Raw genomic sequence first — 17361 nt, 5'->3', positions numbered from 1 at the left:
CAAATAATAATAACACTACAAATAATAATAACACTACAAATAATAATAACACTACAAATAATAATAACACTACAAATAATAATAACACTACAAATAATACTAACACTACAAATAATAATAACACTACAAATAATAATAACACTACAAATAATAATAACACTACAAATAATAATAACACTACAAATAATAATAACACTACAAATAATAATAACACTACAAATAATACTAACACTACAAATAATAATAACACTACAAATAATAATAACAATACAAATAATAATAACACTACAAATAATACAAATAATAAGAACACTACAAATAATACAAATAATAATAACACTACAAATAATACAAATAATACTAACACTACAAATAATAATAACACTACAAATAATAATAACACTACAAATAATAATAACACTACAAATAATACAAATAATAAGAACACTACAAATAATACAAATAATAAGAACACTACAAATAATACAAATAATAATAACACTACAAATAATACAAATAATACTAACACTACAAATAATAATAACACTACAAATAATAATAACATTACAAATAATAATAACACTACAAATAATAATAACACTAAAAATAATAATAACACTACAAATAATACAAATAATACTAACACTACAAATAATACAAATAATAAGAACACTACAAATAATACAAATAATACTAACACTACAAATAATAATAACACTACAAATAATAATAACACTACAAATAATACTAACACTACAAATAATAATAACACTACAAATAATAATAACACTACAAATAATAATAACACTACAAATAATACTAACACTACAAATAATAATAACACTACAAATAATACTAACACTACAAATAATAATAACACTACCAATAATACAAATAATAAGAACACTACAAATAATACAAATAATAATAACACTACAAATAATACAAATAATACTAACACTACAAATAATAATAACACTACAAATAATAATAACACTACAAATAATAATAACACTACAAATAATAATAACACTAAAAATAATAATAATAATAATAATATATATAATAGTACAAAAACAGAAATAATAATAATAATAACAATAATAACACAATTATTAATGATAATAAATTAAATACAAATAATAATCATAACCATTATAATCATAATAATCATCATCGTTACAATAATTATAATAATCATTATAATAATCATTCTAATCATAATAATCATCATAATAATAATATTAATAATCATCGTAATTTCTGAGTGACAGACTGAAGGCTGTGGGACTGTAAAAAAATGCCTGGACCATAAAATAACGTTTTTAACCAGTTTGCATGCTTTTAAAATAACGGTTCTCTTCTGGAACAGTATAGATAACTTTAGTTTATGGTTCGGGTTCCGTTCCTAATTGTTATTTTCCGGTTTTCGGTTCTGTTCCCTGAACCAGTTCCAACCCTTAATGGAAACCACGTTTGACTCCGTTCCAAAAATTCCATTACAACGAGCACATCCTCCTGTAACTCCTCCCACCAGCCTCTTCTGGCCTAGTCAGCAATAACCCAGCGATGTGTTGTGTACGGTTCCCTCCCCAGCGCCCTATGAGATCTGTCTGGAGGACTACACTGTAGCCATGGTGTGGAGAAGAACACCTTCAGGAGAACTGGCCTTCAACAGGTGTCCTCCCAATGCCACGGGTAAGGACACGTGTGTGTATGTGTGTGTGTGTGTGTGTGTGTGTGTGTGTGTGTGTGTGTGTGTGTGTGTGTGTGTGTGTGTGTGTGTGTGTGTGTGTGTGTGTTTTTATTTATTTAACCTTTATTTAACCAGGTAGGCAAGTTGAGAACAAGTTCTCATTTACAACTGCGACCTGGCCAAGATAAAGCAAAGCAGTTCGACACAAACAACGACACAGAGTTACACATGGAGTAAAACAAACATACAGTCAATAATACAGTATAACAAGTCTATATACGATGTGAGCAAATGAGGTGAGATAAGGGAGGTAAAAGGCAAAAAAAGGCCATGGTGGCAAAGTAAATACAATATAGCAAGTAAAACACTGGAATGGTAGATTTGCAGTGGAAGAATGTGCAAAGTAGAAATAAAAATAATGGGGTGCAAAGGAGCAAAATAAATAAATAAATTAAATAAGGGTAGGGAAAGAGGTAGTTGTTTGGGCTAAATTATAGGTGGGCTATGTACAGGTGCAGTAATCTGTGAGCTGCTCTGACAGTTGGTGCTTAAAGCTAGTGAGGGAGATAAGTGTTTCCAGTTTCAGAAATTTTTGTAGTTCGTTCCAGTCATTGGCAGCAGAGAACTGGAAGGAGAGGCGGCCAAAGAAAGAATTGGTTTTGGGGGTGACTAGAGAGATATACCTGCTGGAGCGCGTGCTACAGGTGGGAGATGCTATGGTGATGGTGTGCTATGGTGTGTGTGTGTGTGTGTGTGTGTGTGTGTGTGTGTGTGTGTGTGTGTGTGTGTGTGTGTGTGTGTGTGCGTGCGTGCGTGCGTGCGTGCGTGTCTGTGTCCTCCTAATGCTACAGGTAAGAACACAGTCATGCCCTGGGGTTTTGTCTATCCTAGTGGTTACCACCGCTGCCTGTGGGGCATGTGAGCGTCGTATCAAACACTTGTCGTACCAACTCACTTATCCTATTTTTTTATTCAAGTCTTCACTTTTTTAACTTCGATTCATAACAAAAAAATACAAATTAACAGTTTAAAAATTGGATAGTCTTGTTGGTCTGAATTCAGACTCCAGCCGCTGTTTGGCCATTGACTGAATAATGAACCAAGAGAAACTAGAGCACTTTGAAACGTTCTGCTGTAACTTAGTTGATAATGAAATGAGTCATTTTCCAGGGGCTATTATGTAGAGGTTTCATTGGGAGCTTTCTGTCCATTACTCATGTGTAGAGAGGACTAGTGGTGATGGATATGTCCCTGTCACATTCCACTGACACATCCATTCCTGCTGTGACGGATTGGAAGTGCTTTACACGGTGCCTGTGTCCCAAACGACTCCCTATTTTCTATACAATGCACTGTTTTATTTCTAAGTTCTGCACTACATAGGGAATAGGGTGCCATTTGAGATGCAGTGGGTATGTTTCTACTGAACAGATTTCCCTATTTGCATTGCATTGACCCTCACAGCATTATGTCAATGTGTTTTCAAATAGCCTATAGCCAAAGACAGGGACATATTACTAGGCTAACTATGATTATATTGCCTACAACAGCATGGCACTTTCTAACTGCTGTTTTCTACCTCTCCCTCCCCCTAACCTCCTCCTCTTCTTCCTCCTCCTCCTTCCCTTTATCAAAGACCTCATGGCTCCTCCTCTCCTCTCCCTCCCCTTCCCCTCATCCCCTCCGCCCCTCCTCTCCTCCTCCTCCCCTCCTCTCCTCCTCCTCTCCTCCTCCTCCTTCTCCCCTCCCCTCCCCTCCCCTCCCCTCCCGTCCCCTCCCCTCCTCCACTCCCCTCCTCCTCCCCTCCCCTTCCCTCCTCCTGGTCTTAATCAGACACCTGATGGCTCCACAGTGTGCCTGTTGTTTGATCCATGTGGTGGGACTGATAAGCTGCTGTGGTTGTGTGTGTCTGTATTGTGAAAGGTAGAAAGTGAAGCAGGGAAGTGGTCACACTGAACCCACATGTCCCCCACCACACTCTCTGTCTGATTCCACTATCACACCGCTGGACACAGAGGACATTGAAAAGTGCAGGAGGTGTGTGGTTATAATAGAAGGGCCTGTGTCCCAAATGGCACCCTATTCCCTATATGAAGCTCTACTTTTGGTCTTGGTCAAAACTAGGGCACAGTGTAGGGAATAGGGTGCCATTTGGGAGCCAGAGTTCTATCTTGACTGTGAAAAGAGATGAAAACAGAACCAGGGGGATTGTGTTGAGGAAACAGGAGGCTCAGTGGGGTGGGGGATTGTGTTGAGGAAACAGGAGGCTCAGTGGGGTGGGGGATTGTGTTGAGGAAACAGGAGGCTCAGTGGGGTGGGGGATTGTGTTGAGGAAACAGAGTGCTCAGTGGGGTGGGGGATTGTGTTGAGGAAACAGGAGGCTCAGTGGGGTGGGGGATTGTGTTGAGGAAACAGGAGGCTCAGTGGGGTGGGGGATTGTGTTGAGGAAACAGGAGGCTCAGTGAGGTGGGGGATTGTGTTGAGGAAACAGGGGGCTCAGTGGGGTGGGGGATTGTGTTGAGGAAACAGGGTGCTCAGTGGGGTGGGGGATTGTGTTGAGGAAACAGAGTGCTCAGTGGGGTGGGGGATTGTGTTGAGGAAACAGGAGGCTCAGTGGGGTGGGGGATTGTGTTGAGGAAACAGGAGGCTCAGTGGGGTGGGGGATTGTGTTGAGGAAACAGAGTGCTCAGTGGGGTGGGGGATTGTGTTGAGGAAACAGGAGGCTCAGTGGGGTGGGGGATTGTGTTGAGGAAACAGGAGGCTCAGTGGGGTGGGGGATTGTGTTGAGGAAACAGAGTGCTCAGTGGGGTGGGGGATTGTGTTGAGGAAACAGAGTGCTCAGTAGATTGGGGGATGGTAAGTGTGTGTGCGTGTGTGTGCATGTGTGTGTGTGTGTGCGTGCACGTGTGCGTGTCAGTGCATGCGCGTCTGTGTGTGTGTGTGTGTGTGTGTGTGTGTGTGTGTGTGTGTGTGTGTGTGTGTGTGTGTGTGTGTGTGTGTGTGTGTGTGTGTCCATATCAGTGTCAGTGTTAGTATTTTAGTATGGTTGTACTGACGTTGATACCCTGACACAGTGTATCCAATTCATTTATTTTCATGTGTGGACATGCCTTGTTGTAGTTGAACACATATGCACAGATGATGTGAGAGACATTGGTGTAGATATCTCTGCTGTATGTAAGACATTGGTGTAGATATCTCTGCTGTATGTTAGACATTGGTGTAGATATCTCTGCTGTATGTAAGACATTGGTGTAGATATCTCTGCTGTATGTAAGACATTGGTGTAGATATCTCTGCTGTATGTAAGACATTGGTGTAGATATCTCTGCTGTATGTTAGACATTGGTGTAGATATCTCTGCTGTATGTTAGACATTGGTGTAGATATCTCTGCTGATTGTAAGACATTGGTGTAGATATCTCTGATGTGTGTAAGACATTGGTGTAGATATCTCTGCTGTATGTAAGACATTGGTGTAGATATCTCTGCTGTATGTAACCTTTAACCTTTAACACTATTGAACAAACACAGAAGCAGCATATGGCTTCCAATAGCTACAGTGTATTTTCAGCCTTAAACTTCCACTGGAAGATGTGAGGGGCTGAGGGAAATTACACAAGGAAGATAAGTCTCCTATGAACAAGTATTAATCTCTCTCTCTCTCTCTCTCTCTCTCTCTCTCTCTCTCTCTCTCTCTCTCTCTCTCTCTCTCTCTCTCTCTCTCTCTCTCTCCTCTCCTTCTCCCTCTCTCATCCTCTCCCTCTCTCTTTCTCCTAATCTCTGCCGACTCCCTATCTTTCCTCTCTACCTTTCTTTGATTCTGTTCTTATTTCTTTCTCTGTTCTCTGTATTTTTCTCTCACGCTCTGGCTCTCTCTCTCATCCTCTATCTCTGGTCCCCTCCCCTCCCATCTGCTCCCCCTTCCATATCTGTATCCCTCTCTATTTCTCTTTCTCTCTCTGTCCTTCGCCCCTTTCCATCTACCGTCTACCCCCTCTCTCTCTCCCCTCTCTCTCTCCACCCATCTGTCTCTCTCTTTCAATCCTGTCTTCCACAGGCACCACTAGTCGACGCTGCTCTCTGGATCACCGGGGTGTGGCCTATTGGGAACCACCCAGCTATGCCCGCTGCATAACCAATGAATATAGATACCTGCAGCAATCAGTAGGTCTATCTTCAGTAGGTCTACTGTACTTCTCTTCCTCTCCTCTCCCTCTCCTGTCCTCTCCTCTCCTCTCCTCTCATCTCCTCTCCTCTCCTCTCCTCTCCTCTCCTCTCCTCTCCTCTCCTCTCCTGTCCTCTTCTCTCCTCTCCTCTTCTCTCCTCTCCTGTCCTGTCCTCTCCTGTCCTCTCCTGTCCTCTTCTCTCCTGTCCTCTCCTCTCCTCTCCTCTCCTCTCCTCTCCTCTCCTCTCCTCTCCTCTTCCTCTCCTCTCCTCTCCTCTCCTCTCCTCTCCTCTCCTCTCCTCTCCTCTCCTCTTCTCTCCTCCTTTTTTTCTCCCCTTTCCTCACAGTCTCTATTTGTGGCGCATCATAAATTCACCATTACCCAATGTTCCCAACTGCACTGTTGCCAAAGATGAACATTCAATATGGGAGCAAATTAAACCATTCATTTGTAATGAATAGACCTCGGCAACTCTTTGATTTAGTGCAACTGGCAGTGTCCCCCATATCACCAACGTCTCCCATTGATGTTTCTCCTCTTTGGGCTGGGTATTTAATAACCCCATTTTCCCTATTGTGGAAGCAATGATTTGGTAGTATTTAGGTATATATTGTTTCTTCTCAGAGCAAGATAGTATTATTATACATCTATTAAATATTCTATCCATCATTCACTGACCCAGAATGGATTTAAGGCCGGAACAAATTGGACTGAATAGAATGAAATTGAACAATAAAGGTAGAAAAAAGCTGGTATTTAAATTAGGATAAATATAGGAGATTAAAAGCTGAATCCTGAATGTAAACTATTAAACCCATCCAGTCCTGCAACATGTCATCGCTCCACTGACATACCTCTCTCTACCCTGCTACTACTGACATACCTCTCTCTACCCTGCTACTACTGACATACCTCTCTCTACCCTGCTACTACTGACATACCTCTCTATACCCTGCTACTACTGACATACCTCTCTCTACCCTGCTACTACTGACATACCTCTCTATACCCTGCTACTACTGACATACCTCTCTATACCCTGCTACTACTGACATACCTCTCTCTACCCTGCTACTACTGACATACCTCTCTCTACCCTGCTACTACTGACATACCTCTCTCTACCCTGCTACTACTGACATACCTCTCTATACCCTGCTACTACTGACATACCTCTCTATACCCTGCTACTACTGACATACCTCTCTATACCCTGCTACTACTGACATACCTCTCTATACCCTGCTACTACTGACATACCTCTCTATACCCTGCTACTACTGACATACCTCTCTCTACCCTGCTACTACTGACATACCTCTCTATACCCTGCTACTACTGACATACCTCTCTATACCCTGCTACTACTGACATACCTCTCTATACCCTGCTACTACTGACATACCTCTCTATACCCTGCTACTACTGACATACCTCTCTATACCCTGCTACTACTGACATACCTCTCTATACCCTGCTACTACTGACATACCTCTCTATACCCTGCTACTACTGACATACCTCTACTCTACTCTACTCTACTCTCTCTCTCTCTCTCTCTCTCTCTCTCTCTCTCTCTCTCTCTCTCTCTCTCTCTCTCTCTCTCTCTCTCTCTCTCTCTCTCTCTCTCTCTCTCTCTCTCTCTCTCTCTCTCTCTCTCTACCCTGCTGCTACTGACATACCTCTACTCTCTCTACCCTGCTGCTACTGTTCTACGTCCCTCTTCAGTCTACAGTGGTTTTCCAACATGTGTGGACAGACATAGATCTGTGAATATGAAATACATACAGGGGATGGTTGATATTTCTTCAGTCATCAGTCATCTTCACTGTATTTATTTCATACTCTATCTCTCTTTTCCAATATATGCAGTGAATGCTGGTGATATGGTAATGTGGATATTGAAAGTAGACAATATTATAGAGACTAAGAACACTACAGCTGATATTAATGTAGACAGTATAAACCACATTATAGAGACTAATAACACTACAGCTGATGTTAATGTAGACAGTTTAAACCACATTATAGAGACTAATAACACTACAGCTGATATTAATATAGTCAGTATAAACCACATTATAGAGACTAATTACACTACAGCTGATATTAATATAGACAGTATAAACCACATTATAGAGACTTAAATAATAACACTACAGCTGATGTTAATATAGACAGTATAAACCACATTATAGAGACTAATAACACTACAGCTGATATTAATGTAGACAGTTTAAACCACATTATAGAGACTAATAACACTACAGCTGATGTTAATATAGACAGTATAAACCACATTATAGAGACTAATAACACTACAGCTGATGTTAATATAGACAGTTTAAACCACATTATAGAGACTAATAACACTACAGCTGATATTAATATAGACAGTATAAACCACATTATAGAGACTAATAACACTACAGCTGATATTAATATAGACAGTATAAACCATATTATAGAGACTAATAACACTACAGCTGATATTAATGTAGACAGTTTAAACTACATTATAGAGACTAATAACACTACAGCTGATGTTAATATAGACAGTTTAAACCACATTATAGAGACTAATAACACTACAGCTGATGTTAATGTAGACAGTTTAAACCACATTATAGAGACTAATAACACTACAGCTGATGTTAATGTAGACAGTTTAAACCACATTATAGAGACTAATAACACTACAGCTGATGGTAATATAGACCGTTTAAACTACATTATAGAGACTTAAAGAATAACACTACAGCTGATGTTAATGTAGACAGTTTAAACCACATTATAGAGACTAATAACACTACAGCTGATGTTAATGTAGACAGTTTAAACCACATTATAGAGACTAATAACACTACAGCTGATGTTAATGTATACAGTTTAAACCACATATTGCAGTAATCTACTGCAGAGAACAGTCTCATAGTTCTCTTCCTCCTCTTCCTTCTCCTGGAGGTCGAGGGTCAGGGAAAGCTGTAATATAAACTGTAGTAATACTGTAATAATATAGTGTATACTATACTTTAGAGGACCGCCAGGGTCTTATGGTCCTCTCTCTTCTCTTCCTTCTCCTGGAGGTTACAGGTTAACTGGGCCAAAGGCTAGAGGACGGCTGGCCTTTTAATGTATTCTAAATGAAATCAATCATTGTAGTAATACTGTAGTAATATACTGTAATATAGTGTAGAGAATCAATCAATGTAGTAATACTGTAGTAATATACTGTAATATAGTGTAGAGAATCAATCAATGTAGTAATACTGTAGTAATATACTGTAATATAGTGTAGAGAATCAATCATTGTAGTAATACTGTAGTAATATACTGTAATATAGTGTAGAGAATCAATCATTGTAGTAATACTGTGGTAATATACTGTAATATAGTGTAGAGAATCAATCAATGTAGTAATACTGTAGTAATATACTGTAATATAGTGTAGAGAATCAATCAATGTAGTAATACTGTAGTAATATACTGTAATATAGTGTAGAGAATCAATCATTGTAGTAATACTGTAGTAATATACTGTAATATAGTGTAGAGAATCAATCATTGTAGTAATACTGTGGTAATATACTGTAATATAGTGTAGAGAACATATAAGACCTCATAGTTCATTTCTTCTTCTGGAGATCCAGGGCCATCTAGCTAAGGGCCAGGGGAAGTTGGCGGGGGACGGGATGTCTCAGGTGACCAAGACCCTGCTGGATCTCACCCAGAGAAGGAACTTCTACGCTGGAGACCTGCTGTCCTCTGTGGAGATACTCAGAAACGTGACTGATACCTTCAAGAGGGCCAGTTACGAACCTAGCTCAGACGACGTGCAGGTGAGTGGATCGGTCTCTTTTGTCTTGATAAATGTTGACCATGCTGCTGAGGTAGAATTGTGTGTTGGATTTATTTTGATTTGTGTCCTTTTTTTTTTGTTGCATACATGAAAATAGAAAACAATATGATAAGGTTTAAAAGGTTTTCTCCTGCATGTGTAGGAGAGGTGGAAAACCCCTGAGAGGCTTGTCAACGTATCTCCCCCTTTCCATTGAAACTGGAATGATTATTTACACAGTTAAAGTCCCCATGTCAGCTTTGTTATTTCAACTCATCACTGTATGTCTCATAAATCACTGTGTGTGTTTATTTAATGAAAATAACTTTTTTAATCATTTATTTCCCTGAGCCTCCTTTGGCTCTTGAAATGCTCAGCCTGATCGTGTGGGCGTTAGGAAACACATTTGAAGATATTTACATACACAGACATGATTGGCTGATAGTATGGTCTAGAGTCCATCCCCTTACCCAGATGAACAGCCATTGGTCTATTTTGTCTGCTAAAAGACTAAAATAGAAACGGAAACAAATAGGTACCTGCCTGGGATGAGCTGTCACCTCTGTTATTATGATGTCTAACGCTACCTTTGTAATCATTATATTTACTGTTACATTTACTGGTTGGTTTCTCCAGAGTGGGTGCATGTTGTCTAAAGTTTTACATTAAAACATTTTATTTAACGAGGCAAGCTACCATTGTAATTATATTTACTGTAACAGGTAATCATTATATTTACTGGAACAGGTAATCATTATATTTACTGTGACATGTAATCATTATATTTACTGGAACAGGTAATCATTATATTTACTGTGACATGTAATCATTATATTTACTGGAACAGGTAATCATTATATTTACTGTGACATGTAATCATTATATTTACTATAATATGTAATCATTATATATACTGTAATATGTAATCATTATATTTACTGTAACATGTAATCATTATATTTACTGGAACAGGTAATCATTATATTTACTGTGACATGTAATCATTATATTTACTATAATATGTAATCATTATATATACTGTAATATGTAATCATTATATTTACTGTAACATGTAATCATTATATTTACTGTAACATGTAATCATTATATTTACTGTGACATGTAATCATTATATTTACTGTAACATGTAATCATTATATTTACTGTGACATGTAATCATTATATTTACTGTGACATGTAATAATTATATTTACTGTAACATGTAATCATTATATTTACTGTGACATGTAATCATTATATTTACTGTAACAGGTAATCATTATATTTACTGTAACAGGTAATCATTATATTTACTGTGACATGTAATCATTATATTTACTGGAACAGGTAATCATTATATTTACTGTGACATGTAATCATTATATTTACTATAATATGTAATCATTATATATACTGTAATATGTAATCATTATATTTACTGTAACATGTAATCATTATATTTACTGGAACAGGTAATCATTATATTTACTGTGACATGTAATCATTATATTTACTATAATATGTAATCATTATATATACTGTAATATGTAATCATTATATTTACTGTAACATGTAATCATTATATTTACTGTAACATGTAATCATTATATTTACTGTGACATGTAATCATTATATTTACTGTGACATGTAATAATTATATTTACTGTAACATGTAATCATTATATTTACTGTGACATGTAATCATTATATTTACTGTAACATGTAATCATTATATTTACTGTAACATGTAATCATTATATTTACTGCAACATGTAATCATTATATTTACTGTAATATGAAATCATTATATTTACTGTGACATGTAATCATTATATTTACTGTAACATGTAATCATTATATTTACTGTAACATGTAATCATTATATTTACTGTAACATGTAATCATTATATATACTGTAATATGTAATCATTATATTTACTGTAACATGTAATCATTATATTTACTGTAACATGTAATCATTATATTTACTGTAATATGTAATGTTGAATGCAGTGGTGAATGGTAGTCATTTCAAATGCATTTTCCCAGAAATCGACACTAAGAAAGCTCCATTATGCCTGTTTATTTTATCAGAGAACTCTCCCCCTCCCTCCTGTCACCCCCTCTACCTCTTTCCCCCTCTGTCCTGTCACCCCCTCTACCTCTTTCCCCCTCCCTCCTGTCACCCCCTCCACCTCTTTCCCCTTCCCTCCTGTCACCCCCTCTACCTCTTTCCCCCTCCATCCTGTTACCCCCTCTACCTCTTTCCCTCTCTGTCCTGTCACCCCCTCCACCTCTATCCCCCTCCCTCCTGTCACCCCCTCTACCTCTTTCCCCCTCCCTCCTGTCACCCCCTCTACCTCTTTCCCTCTCTGTCCTGTCACCCCCTATACCTCTTTCCCCCTCTGTCCTGTCACCCCCTCTACCTCTTTCCCTCTCTGTCCTGTCAACCCCTCTACTTCTTTCCCCCTCCCTCCTGTCACCCCCTCTACCTCTTTCCCCCTCCCTCCTGTCACCCCCTATACCTTTTTCCCCCTCCTGCCTGTCACCCCCTCCTACATCTTTCCCTCTCCCTCCTGTCACCCCCTCTACCTATTTACCCTCCCTCCTGCCTCCCACTCCCTCTTCTGACCCCCTCTCTCCCTGTCTACCCTTCCCCTCTCCCCTGTCTTCCCTCTCCTCCTCCCTCTCCACTGTTTCCTCCTCTCTCCCCTGTGTCCCCCTCCCTGTCTTCCCCTCTCTCCTCCAGCTTTATTTTCTTTATTTCAGTAGTATGATGGAGATTACAGCCTGAACCCCCTCTTCCTCCTCCTCCTCCTCCTCCTCCTGCTCCAATAAGATAATTTCTGTCCTGAATGCTAGCTGTGTCCTGGTCGTGTGTCTGGTCTGTCGTTGTGTGGACAGACAGTCTGACGCAATGAGTACAGCTAGCGCTCGCTGCTGCATCTGTGCATTTTTGCTGTGTGTGTGTGTGTGTGTGTGTGTGTGTGTGTGTGTGTGTGCTAATGTTAAAATGGGCATATTACCACCAGAGGGAGCATAAGCATTCAAGTAGAAAAAAAGATTGTCTGTATCACGGGAAAGGGGCCACCCCTGGGCACACACACACACACACACACGGCAGAACAGCTGAAACATTTTTGACTCTGACTGTCAATAGGGTAGTGGTTATTCTCCTGAGGGTCATCCTTGACGCTGACTGTCAATAGGGTAGTGATAGTTCCCCTGAGCATCTGTCTGTGTGTTTGTACATACATGTGTGTGTGGAAAGGGGCATCAGCTTTGTTTTCTTTTGATGCAATAAGAGTCAATTTAATTGAGTCAATTTCCTCTCTCTCCTCCCTACAGAACTTCTTTCAAATCATCAGCAATCTCCTAGAGGAGGACAACAGGGAAAAGTGGGAAGACGCACAACAGGTAAGCATTCTGCAGTGAGCTTGATACATTATGGAATGCACTTAAAGTGGGTGAGTGTGGTATTCTTTCAGAATCTGGTCCAGACAGTTGAATACTATAGCATTCACCAGCACTGAGCCTGAGTTGTATCGCCAGGTTCAACTGGTCATTGTGATCTGAGTTCCTATTCAGAGTAGGAGTGCTGATCTAGGATCAGATTTGCTCTTTTAGATCATAAGATTGTGTAAGCAGGCTGTTCCTGATCCTAGATCAGCCGTGAAGTACTTTTATTTAGTCACGTTGTGTCACTGGGTTGGGATGTGTCTGTATCTCTATCTGGAGGTATAATACCACCACTGTCCACTCGGTGGCAGCAGGGAGCACAGCCACAAGAGATGACCAGCCCCAATCGACTCATTATGTCTCTCTATGATGTTTGTTCTTCTTCCCTAGAAACCCAGTCACTCCATAGCAGTCAGGGTGGAAAGGTCATTTCAAATGCTGGATTTCATAATTACAGAACCCCTGAGGAGAATTTATCTTTATTTAGTCACATCAGAGGGATATAGCTGTTGCTAGAATGGATATTTCTGCCTCCCTGTGCTATTCAAACGAAGGATGTTGCATGTATAGTATACCTGCGAGGTAAGAACAGCTACATGACTCCCATGTTAGTAGACTATATTCAACAGTATATACAGTTGAAGTTGGAAGTTTACATACACTTAGTCTGGAGTCATTAAAATGTGTTTTTCAACCACTCCACACATTTTTTTGTTAACAAACTATAGTTTTGGCAAGTCGGTTAGGGCATCTACTTTGTGCTTGACACAAGTCATTTTTCCAACAATTGTTTACAGACAGATTATTTCACTTGTAATTCACTGTATCACAATTCCAGTGGGTCAGAAGTTTGCATACACTAAGTTGACTGTGCCTTTAAACAGCTTGGAAAATTCCAGAAAATTATGTCATGGCTTTAGAAGCTTCTGATAGGCTAATTGACATAATTTGAGTCAATTGGAGGTGTACTTGTGGATGTATTTCAAGGCCTACCTTCAAACTCATTGCCTTTTGGCTTGACATCATGGGAAAATAAAAATAAATCAGACAAGACCTCAGGAAAACAATTGTAGACCTCCACAAGTCTGGTTCATCCTTGGGAGCAATTTATAAATGTATGAAGGGTCCACGTTCATCTGTACAAACAATAGTACGCAAGTATAAACACCATGGGACCACGCAGCCGTCCTACCGCTCAGGAAGGAGACACTTTCTGTCTCCTAGAGATTAACGTACTTTGGTGTAAAAAGTGAAAATCAAGCCCAGAACAGCAGCAAAGGACCTTGTGAAGATGCTGGAGGAAACAGGTACAAAAGTATCTAAATCCACAGTAAAACGAGTCCCATATCGACATAACATGAAAGGCCACTCAGCAAGGAAGAAGCCACTGCTCCAAAACCGCCATAAAAAAGCCAGACTACGGTTTGCAACTGCACATGGAGACAAAGATCGTACTTTTTGGAGAAATGTCCTCTGGTCTGATGAAACAAATATAGAACTGTTTGGTCAAGCCGAAGAACACCATCCCAAACGTGAAGCACGGGGGTGGCAGCATCATGTTGTGTGGGTGCTTTGCTGCAGGAGGGACTGGTGCACTTCACAAAATAGATGGCATCATGAGGATGGAAATCTACTGAAGATCTATTGAAGCAACATCTCAAGACATCAGTCAAGAAGTTAAAGCTTGGTCGCAAATGGGTCTTCCAAATGGACGATGACCCCAAGCATACTTCTAAAGTTGTGACAAAATGGCTTAAGGGCAACAAAGTCAAGGTATTGGAGTGGCCATCACAAAGCCCTGACCTCAATCCCATGGAAAATGTGTGGGCAGAACTGAAAAGCATGTGCGAGCAAGGAGGCCTACAAACCTGACTCAGTTACACCAGCTCTGTCAGGAAGAATGGGCCAAAATTCACCCAACTTATTGTGGGAAGCTTATGGAAGGCTACTCGAAATGTTTGACCCAAGTTAAACAATTCAAAGGCAATGCTACCAAATACTAATTGAGTGTTTGTAAACTTCTGACCCACTGGGAATGTGAAATAAAAGCTGAAATAAATAATTCTCTCTAATATTATTCTGGCATTTCACATTCTTAAAATAAATCCTAAAACTGAATTTTTACTCTGATTAAATGTCAGGAATTGTGAAAAACTGAGATTCAACGTATTTGGCTAAGGTGTATGTAAACTTCCGACTAAACTTCCAACTGTAGATTGAACAAGGAAACATCTAATGGAATCATATTTTATACAGAACAGAAATCAATTCTATTCACATTCATTAACCATATTCTGGAACAGAAATGTGTCGGTCAGGTCCTCTCGTCTTTATCCCACAAAAATACACCAAGGATGCTGGGTACAACCTCAGGCAGGGGGTTTTATGATTTTATCTGCGTGGGTTTTCCTCCTGTCACTTCTCCTGTCATCCTGAATGAGCCTCTCAGGGTTGAGAGGTGGCCACTCTTCCTTCAAAAACTCCCACTTTATTTTAAGACGAATCCGCCCTGTCTCCGGCAGAGACAGCATCTCCACAGACCACTAATTTACAAAAAACATCCGCAGCTTTTGTGAACTTCCAGAACTTCCAGAGAGGAAAGGAAAGGAGGGCGAAGGGAGGAAAGAGAGAGAGAGAGAGAGAGAAGAGAAAGAAAGAGAGAGAAAGAGAGAAAGAAAGAGAGAAAGAGAAAGAGAAAGAGGGGGTATTTTGGATGGTTGGTGTTTTTCTTCCTTTTTCTTCCCTCTGTTTCTCTTTGATTCACCTAGGTGGTTAAGACCTTGGAGAGAGAGAGAGAGAGAGAGAGAGAGAGAGAGAGAGAGAGAGAGAGAGGATGATAACGAGAGATAGAGAAGGGGAGATAGAGAAGGAGAGATAGAGAAGGAGAGAAAGAGAAGGAGAGAGAGGAGAGAGAGAGAAGGAGAAATAGAGAAGGAGAGAGGGAAGGATAGAGGATGAGAAAGATAGAGGAAGAGACAGAGAGAGGGAAGGATAGAGGAAGAGATGGAGAGAGAGAGAGAGAAAGAAAGATAGAGAGAAGTATGAAGCCTAGCAGTTAAGAGCATTGGGCCAGTAGCCGAAAGGTTGCTGGTTTGAATCCAGAGCCAACAACAAATATATTTACTGAGCAAGGCACTTAAGCCTAATGGCTCCTGTAAGTCACTCTGGATAAGGGTGTCTGCTAAATGACTAAGAAAGAGAGAAAGAGAACAGCAGGCAGTCTGCCCTCTATCGACCCAGTCTTTCTGTCTCTCTACAAGTACTAATTGGTGGTCCTCACTGCAGTTTCTGACTTTTGTCTGTCTGGTCTACGACACACACACACTAGGTTATCTATCTCTCTCTCTCTCTCTCTCTCTCTCTCTCTCTCTCTCTCTCTCTCTCTCACTCTCTCATCGGTTGGATGCGAAGCTGTTGCCCTACCAAGCGGTGATGCAGTCAGTCAAGATACTCTCAATGGTGTAGTTGTAGAAGGTTTTGAGGTTCTGAAGGCCCTGCCTTACGGAGGGCATCGCTGTTTGTAGACGTCCATGTCACCTTGCCATGGTTAAAAGTGGTGGTTCACGCTTTCAGTTTTGCACATATGCTGCCATCTATCCACAGTTTTTGGTTTGGGTAAGTTATAATTTTCACAGTGGGAACAACATCCTCTATGCACTTCCTGATGAACTCAGTCACAGAGTCAGTGTACCATTTCCCACACCGCGTGATCGAAACAATCTTAAAACATAGACTCCAACTGGTCAAACCAACGTTGAACAGTTTCAACGTTGGTTTCAAAACTTAAACAAGAAGTGCTTCCTTGTTTAAGTTCCTGCCTATAGGTGTGGAGGAACAGAAAGCATCCGGATTAGTGTCCCGCTTCTTGAAAGTGGCAGCTCTGGCCTTAAACTCAGTGTGGATGTTGCCTGTAATCAATGGCTTCTGGTTAGGATATGTGCGCACAGTCACTGTGGAGAAGAAGCCGTCAATGCACTTATTAATGAAGCAGGTGACTGATGTGGTAAACTCCTCAATGCCATGGGATGAATCCCGGAACATATTCCAGTCTGTGCTAGCAAAACAGTCCTGTAACTTAACGTCTGCTTCATCAGACCACTTACCTATTGAGTGTGTCACTGGTACTTCCTGTTTGAGTTTTTGCTTGTAAGAAGGAATTAGGAGGTTAAAGTTATGGTCAGATTTGCCAAAGGGAGGGT

General features: G+C 40.0%; 1 protein-coding gene across 1 annotated transcript in view; it reads left to right on the top strand.

Annotated features, from left to right (window-relative positions):
- Positions 1–17361, top strand: part of LOC139381577 (adhesion G protein-coupled receptor B3) — a 352141-nt gene that overhangs the window by 163125 nt on the left and 171655 nt on the right. The window contains exons 8-11 of the mRNA XM_071125220.1: positions 1597–1698; positions 5757–5878; positions 9510–9704; positions 13052–13120. Of these exons, the coding sequence (XP_070981321.1) occupies positions 1597–1698; positions 5757–5878; positions 9510–9704; positions 13052–13120 (488 nt within the window). The remainder of the gene's footprint in view (positions 1–1596; positions 1699–5756; positions 5879–9509; positions 9705–13051; positions 13121–17361) is intronic.

The sequence above is a fragment of the Oncorhynchus clarkii genome, chromosome 23, assembly GCF_045791955.1.
Source record: "Oncorhynchus clarkii lewisi isolate Uvic-CL-2024 chromosome 23, UVic_Ocla_1.0, whole genome shotgun sequence".
Classification (NCBI taxonomy): Eukaryota; Metazoa; Chordata; class Actinopteri; order Salmoniformes; family Salmonidae; genus Oncorhynchus; species Oncorhynchus clarkii.
Note: the sequence above shows the minus strand (reverse complement) of the source record. Positions and strands in the feature narration are given on the sequence as shown.